Below are 8359 nucleotides of genomic sequence, written 5' to 3' on the forward strand. Positions count from 1 at the left end.
TGTTGAGGGCCGGGGATGGGCTGTTGAGGGGCCGAGGTGGACGTGAGGAGGCCGAGGTCGAGGAGAGGGCGGGCGTGACTTACCTGCCGCCCACGACAAGCGTCGTCGTCATCGTCGTCGTCGTCTCGTCAGAGATCGAGCGACGGGGGTGGTCTGGAGGGTAGGCGTGAGGCGGTTGGGTGGAGAGGTGGGTGGGCGCGGCTCACCTGTGGCTGACGACAGTCGTCGCCGTCCTCGTCTTCGAGCTCGAGGAGGAGGGGGGAGCTGGGTGAGGGGGGTGAGGGAGGAGATGGACGCGGAGGTGGTGGTGGTGCTTACCGTTGGTGGGCGCGTCCACTCCCCGCCTTCTCCTTGCTTGAGGGCGGCGATGATGGGGATGGTGGCGGGCGAGCGAGTGGTGGCGAGCGAGTGGTGGCGGGCGAGTGGTGGCGGGCGAGTGGTGGCGGGCGAGCACGATAGCGGCGACGAGGGGGATCGCGAGGGAGGGAGGGAAAGGGAGAGAGAGAGAGAGGGAAAGGGAGGGGAAGGGCGAAGATGGGAGGGAGGTGGTGGGAGGGCATCAAGCGAGGGGGAGGAAGGAAATGGGAGAGGGAAAGGGAGAAACGCAGTGGAGTTCCAATACGGAAACTCCACTGGAAACTTCCAGGCCTTCGTCGGCTATTCTAAGGTCAGTACCGTCTTAATTAGGCGAGTGGCAGTGCAACTCACCCTCAAATAAGCTTAGTTCCACCGACGCGTCATTTATTTTTCAGTCTCAGATTCGATCGGAGCTCAAATTACGATGACGCGTCCATCATCGTTTCCCTCAGCCCTTTCCTCGCCCCACCTCCTACTCTCTCGCCCTCTCGCCTCCCGTTTCCCACCTCCCCTCGTCTCCTCCCTCCTCGTGTCTGCCCTCGTCGCCGCCCCCTCTCCTCGCGCCTGCCCTTGTCGCCGCGCCCCTTCTCCTCCCTCTCGTCCTCGCGTCCAAGCCGCGCCCCCTCTCCTCCCTCTCCTCGCGTCCAAGCCGCGCCCCAAGCCGCCCTCAAAAGGCAGCTCCCCCCTCCAAGCCCTCCTCAAAAGCAAGCCCGCGACGTGCTTGACGTCAAGCCCGCGTCGAGCCCGCGTCGAGACCACCCTCAACCCTCCCGCTCCCTCTCAAGAACATCCGGCCGGTGAGCCATCCCCTCCTCTCGGTCTCTCAGCTCTGCGGGCAGGCTTTGCGCCACCGCACGACGGTCGTCTTCGCGACGCCGTCTCGTCCTAGACTTGTTGTCTAGGCGGCCACGACAATCGCCGACACTCGCGATAGGCGGCCCTCGTGTTGAACCCCACCTGTCCCGCGCGTTAGTAATGTCGAGCTTTCCTCTGTGAAAGCGCGCGGCTTTACGGGTAACGGCGGGTCTGTGTCCTGAGGGACGCGCCGCTGGGTGGATCACGCTGGGAAATGCTGTGCGGGGCGGCCTTCGGGCCTTGGTCTCCGTCGTTCGTTGGCCGCCGTTGGGACTGAGCGCCTTATATCGTACTATAGATCGTACTATAGCTCACCTACATGTCGCCTATACTCTCTTCTCCATGCTCTCGCCACATCAAGCCTTGTTCATCAAGTCTACAGTACCCCGCGCACCCGAAGCCAAGTCTTCGTGTATAATGTGCGTGTTTTTTCTTTCTTTTTTCTTCTTTTTCTTTCTAACATGAACCATTATCCATAGGTCCAGCTATCATACGAAAGCCGCTCGCCGTGAGGTTACCGAACGTCTGACGGGCAACTGGTATCGTGACCCCGCAGAGTTTGACCCACGTACATGGAGCCCGCACCGTCGTCCCAGTGGTAAGCTGTCCAATACATCTTCAAATGAATATACGCTGATCTCATTGCAGGCGATTGGAATGCTTTCGACGCGTACGCCCTCACCTCCGACAACAAAATGCTCATCACGTCCCCCAACGCGCCCTTCATACCCGAGTATCGCAATACCGAGCAGGAGCTCCGCGCTCGCAAAGACGGCCGTCTAGGCCAAGCCGATCCCTTCCAGTGGCCCACCGCCTTTCACCCTTCCATGCCGTGGGTCGCGCTGTACCCCCGACAGTCTTACTTCGAAAATGATCCCAAGTTGACTTTCTTGTGGTGGACACCCACGGACGAGGACATCACCTGGAGTCACCCGGAGCGACACACCACAGGCACCCTCGACGGCACCGGCTTCTCTAGACTCCGCGCCCTCTTGGACGTCGCTGAGGAGCGTCACAGACAACATCAGAACATCAAGCCTGTTGTCCTCAACAACACGAACTGGCTCAAGCGCGCGCTTCGGCGCCTCTACGACATCCTCTACCGATTCCGACGAGTTCCCGGTGACTATCGTTCCATTCTCCTCGACGTCACCGACTTCCAGCGTGGGGTGATGGACGTCTGGGCGTTCACTGAGTGGTGGCTCCGTATCAAGTCGGGCTTCTATGCCCGCGACTCATCTCTGGTGGAGGGGTTGAAGAAGGAGGACGGCATAACCCTCGCGTCGCCCATGTATATGGGATGCTTCACCAACGAGCCCTTCCACGCCGAGGATCTCTATACTGTCGGCATCCCTGTCTGGATCCCCCGCGGCCTCACCCAATGGACGGCGGAGACGAATTCAATCCATTTCGTCAACACCACCCGCCCCCACGTCGTCATCGAGGACTACCATGAGGACGGCGTCGACCTTCGATTCCCTGTTCTCCACCGCGGCAAGCCTGGCCTCCTCCGCATCATCGCTGCTCGCTTCGGCTACGGGCACAGCGCTGAGGATGAGACCTCCTTCAAATACCATGGCATCTCGGTCGACCTCCTCGGCACTGGCCTCAAGGATATTCTCGAGCGGGGCACGTCCTTTGCCACCAGCAGTCGCTCCTTGGCTATCCCCCCTGCAGCTGGACCTTCTCGCTCCAAGTCGTCATCGAAGTCGTCAAAGTCCAATCGTCCCGCTCCTTGTAAGTGTCTTCATACTTTTGCATACCTTCTTGCTAGTCTAACAATCATGCATAGACCCCCGTCCTGGTGACAAGTCCAAGCCCAATGGCAAGCCCAACGCCGCCAAGGAGCAACGCAACAAGTGGGATGAGCTCGTCAACGAGTTCTGGCCCACTGCCTTCGTCGACTGGACTGGGGCAATGCGTGGTGCCGACAAGTCTCCTGGGCGCGTGCGTAATATCGCCATGAACGGCGGTTACTTCTTCCCCGACCCGGCCATGTTTTGTGGTGTCACCGACCATAGCCGTCTCTTCCGCTATGTCGTCAACTGGCTTGCGTTGCGAGAGCCGTGGCTCCGCTTCATCCGCATCAACCCTCCCTCGCTCCCGCCCAAGGCTCAGAACTGGCGGGACTTCCTCAACGGATCAATCTGGGATGCCACCTCCTTCGACGACAGTGGCACCGGCTCCGCCAGCAATCGTGACAAGGCCCGCATGTATCGGTTCTTGGAACCCGTCATCGATGCTGCCCGTGCCAACTGTGAAGCATCCTCCTGGGTTGTCCGTGGCACCACCATCACTCGGCAGGAGGTCAATGCACTGGATCCGCTTTTAATTAAGCGGCTCCTTTGGGACATCTGCGACCTCAGCTTTGCTGCTGAGGTCGTCGCTGTCGACCAGGTTCGCACCCCCGAGTTATGGCAGTATGAGACCACTGCCATCCGCCGTGAGATCCTCGCTCGTGTGTTCCCTGCTCATTTTGGTGCTGTTCCGGATGCCTGGCCGTCTCACCGTGCAGGCAGTTTTGGAGTCACGGATGATGAGTTGCCTGCAGTGCTTGAGGCGTTGCGTGAGGTCGTCTGTGCATGGCCTCGGGTCTCTAACCGGTTGGGGGTCTCCCTTGAGGGCAGTGGGCTGACGTTTGGCACCATGACACTCGAACAACAAGCCAAGCTCATTGTCTTGCGTCGTGAGCTCTGTGACACATTTGTCCAGGAGTTCTTCGATGTCTTTGGTCGTCCACCAGTGTTGCCACATGTATATCCGGGGAGTTCAGATGGGTCGATTGCCGCATGAGCTTGGACTTCTTTTTCTTTTCTTTTACATACACTACAATGATCTGCATGTTCTTGATCTCGTCTCGCATGTTTTTACTGTACACCATGGAACATTGTGCATATGAATCTCATGTACATATCACAAAGGCTAATTCATGTCTTGGTTGTTCTCATCTGAATTGGCTGACACAAACCTTACTCAGTTGCAAACCTCATGGGTCCCTCAGGAACAAAGCGTAAACGTTCTCGCAAGGCTCAAGATGAGTCAGGGTCATTTGTTGCGTTGCCGGGTATGTGTAGTTATTTCATGTTAATGTCTATGTCTTATACAGATGTAGGGAGACGGAAGTTCACCTTCGAATCAAGTACTGCAAAACCTGTCAAAGGTTCAAAGCCAACACCTCACCATGCTCTTGCAGGATCTCCACCTATTCCTTCATCGCCACCAGGTCTTTGCAGTGATGATGCCCCACCTCTGCCTCATGATGTTGATGCTTCTAGTATCCCAGACCTGTCAGCACTGCGTGTATCTAACATCTTGGTTGTTCCCATATCATCTCCTCGCCGTCGCTCATATATATCTGGTCGTGCTAAGCGTGCCAACCAGTGGCAAGCATGGACCACTCTGCTGCCCTCACTCATCCAGCCGTACCACTGTCATCTTCGCGATACACAGAACCTCCGTACATCTTCTGACATGGGCATCCTTCAGTCAAAACGTGTGTGTACTCGTGGTTGCACAGGACGTACACTCAGTATCACTTGTGTATTCTTTGATGGTATGTATTGTCTGTTCTTTGCTACTGCCAATGTGTTGATTTCTGTAGCTCTCAAGGTTGTCAGTGTCGACACTTGTTCATGCAGTAGCATTGCTCAGCGCTTGCTTGCTTGTGGCCTCTTTCCATGTGCCCCTTCTACTCCTACCCTTGCTGTTGACCTCCGTGTTCTCCGATTTGTGGATATGCTTGCTTTGCGCACTGCCCCAAATGTATCAGCTTGGAGTGATACTCTTGAAGCATACTTGCTAGGCATGGGTTACAAGTTTCCAATGAAGGTAAACCATTATCATTAATATCTTGACTTTCACTAATCAAATACAGGATCGCCTACGCCGCAGATTTCAGCGCAGCTATCATTGGTATCGGGTGCTAGACCGATTTTCACAGGAGCATCTTGACCAGCTGGTTGACAGCCACAGTCACACCTCAGGGCATGATCAGCCTAGCCTCTACCTTCAAGAACGTTGTCCTCTCTGCTTTGGTGGTGATAATTGGCGTGCTGGGAGGGGAGATGCAGACCTGTATGTCTCTATCATTATTTGACTCTTCACCTACTCACTTCATTCAGTCCTGATTGCATTGTATGCATTGATGCTTGTTTCACCCAGAAGCGCTCCAGTGCGCATCGCCAATCTCAGGATCGTGATCCACCCAACCCTACCCACTCTGTCTTTGTTGATGAGGCAACTGTGTTAGCTGTTGAGGAAGCTGTTGATGCAAAGCGCAGTAGAAGGCAAGGTCACCAACATGATGCAAGCCAAGAAGATTCTGTCGAGCCTGGTATGCGCATACCCACTTCTGTCCTTGATGGGTGTGGGGAAAGCTTCATTGCTGCAGATGAGCGAAGACAGAAAGCCAGCACTCGCTTTTTCTCTGATACTGGACTGATGGCTTTGATGTGTCGACATGATCGTGTCCTTTGGCTTGTTAATATGACTTCTGCAGGCGAGAAACAGCACTATGCCCTAGCTCTCATCAATCAGTTGTTCCTCCACATTCCTAAGGATATGCGTGTTGGCATACTCTATGATATTGCTTGCCAGCTAGAGCGGAGTTGTCACAAGTGGAACCTGCTCCCTGATGTCCTTGACCGCATTGTCTTTGGTATATCTGTCTTTCACGCATATGGCCACCAGTGGCCATGTCAAGTGGTCTACCATCCTTGTAAACGCAAAGGATTTGGACTATCAGATGGAGAAGGGTGTGAGCGTTTATGGAGTTTTCTCAAGGCCCTTATTCCTTCACTTCGTGTCTCAGGTGTATGTTCTCCATTTCTTTGTAGCTATGTGGAACTAATTGTTGGACAGTTTTTTCAAAGGCTTTTCACCCTTGATGTCCAAATTACATATCTGGATGAAAGGTCCATTGATGGTTATGGACTGTGGCTCCTGCGTCGGTGGTCTTCTGCTCAGGATCGACTGACTTCAGCACGTCAGGCTTTGGTCACTGTTAACAGATCTGTTCAGAAACTCCGGTCAGAGTGGCATGATCAAGTCCAAGCTCAGACTAAACCCCTTCCTCGTGAGTAGACTTTTATTTATTATATTGTATAGGGTCTCACCTTTACTAGGTCAAACCTTGAATCAGGCTCGACAAGACTTTGCACGCATTCTTGCATTGGAGAACACATTACAGCAGTTGCAGCAGACAGTTCGTCAGTATGAGGATCGTCTCATCAACCCACGCCAAATTCTTGTTGTTGATGCTGAACTGGACATTGATGACATGCGCAAACGTATCAAAACTCTTGAAGATGCTATCAAACGCCAAAAATCTAACCTTGGAGTGGATGGCCGTCGCAAACTCAGCAACTTGGAGGGTAATCTCTTTCTCCTAACTCGGCTGAAGGCCCTTGCTGTCAAAACACGCTTGCGGGACAAGCTTCGTCAGCGCAAGTTTGAGTTAACAAAGCTTGAGCGTGCATATCGCCAATCTGTCAATGGTAGGCTTGTGACTTGTTTCATCAATTTTAATGCTAATGATGGTCATTATTTCTAGAGCGCCGTCTTAATGAGCATGCCAATCAATCTGTTAAGCGCCGTGAGCCTGGTATCAGTGTGCTTGTTCACAAGTACAACACACTTTGCCATGAACTTGAGCTTTTGAAGCGACGAGGTCATGCTCCTCAAAATGCTATCCTCCCTCACCATATCAACAAAGAAGGTATTTTTGATCTTGATGTTGATGATAATATCTGGGAAGACGTTGGCCTTCATGAAGATATTCCACATCCACCAGACTGGCTAGCCAACAACTCTGTTCGAGATGGTATTCGCCACCTTCTTGCTCGTGACCGGTGCAAAGAAGAGCTTCATCGGCTTTCTATTGAATGATGTCGTCTCCAGGAATGGGCAACATCCACCTGGACTGGCCTTGTTCAGGCTATGCAAAGTGCAGGTATGTCATTGATGATTTTGGTTATTTGATTCTCATATGCTGTCAGATAATGTTACTCGCCATCATTTAGGACTAAGACAGGACCAGCTTGCTACCCGCATTCAGGCATGGAAAGAGCAAGTAGCAGGCATTACACCTGCTTGGCCAATGGGAGAATCATGGGGCCCCTCAGATGCTGTGTTAGATCAAGCTCGAGCTGCAATGGCAAATGCTGCCACTGTTCCTCTTGCCTTAGCTGACCAGGAAGACAGTGGATCAGAAGACTCAAGAGATGGAGATGCAATAGAGATAGATGAGTTGATAGCAGAGGCAGAGGAGATTGGACATACTGATGCATATCATGATGAAGAAGTTGGTGATGAGGATGAATGGGATTTTGATAATGAGGTTGCACCTTCTTCTCCTTCATTAAAGCCTTCCAAACGAGTTAGATTTTCTACTACTTAATCAATAGAAATGAAACCAGTATTATAAATAATCTATATTGTAAAAGCTGGTTTGTGTAGTGAAAGCCTTGTTTATTGAATTGAAATACCAAATTAAAGGATAGTTATCATATGGATGTTCTGAAGGTAATTCCAGCAACTTGTGTCATAATAGTGCACTAGAATCATTTTTTCTGCTTGTACAAGGTAATAATGTTTATCTATGGAGACAAACAAACAGGCTACAGAAAGTGATTCAAGTATTTACCATACATTAGTGTATTCCAGGGTAACATTTTCAATGCCCATGATGAACCAGTTATATGTCCATTGGTATTTAATATTTGATTTTATAACAGAGTATATCCACTGGCATTTCCATGTCATCTATCAAAGCTGATTGCATCTCCAGTGGTATTTTAATTGCTGTTCTGGAAGACCACATTTATACATGGTATTTCTGCGACCACTGGCATAACTACATAATGCTTCCAGGAGTATTTCTATGGCTGACCTGGGAAATGTTTCACATGCACTGGCATTTCCACACCCTTCTCCTGGAACCAACCATATTTCCAGTGGTACTTCAGCCACAACGGTAGAAACTCCAGCCTGTTCCCTAGCATTTCCAAAGTTGGTGTTAAACCAAGTTATATTTCCACTGGTATCTCAGATGCAACTCCAAAAACAGAGAGTGCATCCATTGGCATTTCTGTGCTGTTTATTAAAGCATATTGCATCTCCGGTGGTATTTCTGTGGCTGCTCCTATCA

The 8359-nt window shown here is 51.9% G+C and overlaps 4 protein-coding genes across 4 annotated transcripts; all 4 read left to right on the forward strand.

Annotated features, from left to right (window-relative positions):
* Positions 1–8: 8 nt before the first annotated feature.
* Positions 9–1246, forward strand: CONPUDRAFT_160577 (uncharacterized protein; the record flags this gene model as incomplete). The annotated part of the gene is made up of 3 exons (XM_007777718.1): positions 9–160; positions 223–667; positions 725–1246. Coding segments are annotated over 3 exons (1119 nt in total), but the record flags the coding sequence as incomplete, so codon positions are not given.
* A 308-nt stretch (positions 1247–1554) lies between these two features.
* On the forward strand, positions 1555–4005 carry CONPUDRAFT_160578 (uncharacterized protein; the record flags this gene model as incomplete). The annotated part of the gene is made up of 4 exons (XM_007777719.1): positions 1555–1631; positions 1692–1810; positions 1861–2949; positions 3005–4005. 4 exons carry the CDS (start codon positions 1555–1557, stop codon positions 4003–4005), a joined length of 2286 nt encoding a protein of 761 aa, XP_007775909.1.
* An 876-nt stretch (positions 4006–4881) lies between these two features.
* CONPUDRAFT_34899 (uncharacterized protein) lies at positions 4882–5161 on the forward strand (the record flags this gene model as incomplete). The annotated part of the gene is made up of 2 exons (XM_007777720.1): positions 4882–5040; positions 5087–5161. Coding segments are annotated over 2 exons (234 nt in total), but the record flags the coding sequence as incomplete, so codon positions are not given.
* Positions 5162–6250: 1089 nt separating this feature from the next.
* On the forward strand, positions 6251–7098 carry CONPUDRAFT_160579 (uncharacterized protein; the record flags this gene model as incomplete). The annotated part of the gene is made up of 3 exons (XM_007777721.1): positions 6251–6286; positions 6353–6707; positions 6764–7098. The coding sequence occupies 3 exons, from the start codon at positions 6251–6253 to the stop codon at positions 7096–7098; spliced, it is 726 nt and encodes a 241-aa protein (XP_007775911.1).
* Positions 7099–8359: the final 1261 nt, after the last annotated feature.

The sequence above is a fragment of the Coniophora puteana genome (assembly GCF_000271625.1).
Source record: "Coniophora puteana RWD-64-598 SS2 unplaced genomic scaffold CONPUscaffold_30, whole genome shotgun sequence".
NCBI lineage: Eukaryota > Fungi > Basidiomycota > Agaricomycetes > Boletales > Coniophoraceae > Coniophora > Coniophora puteana.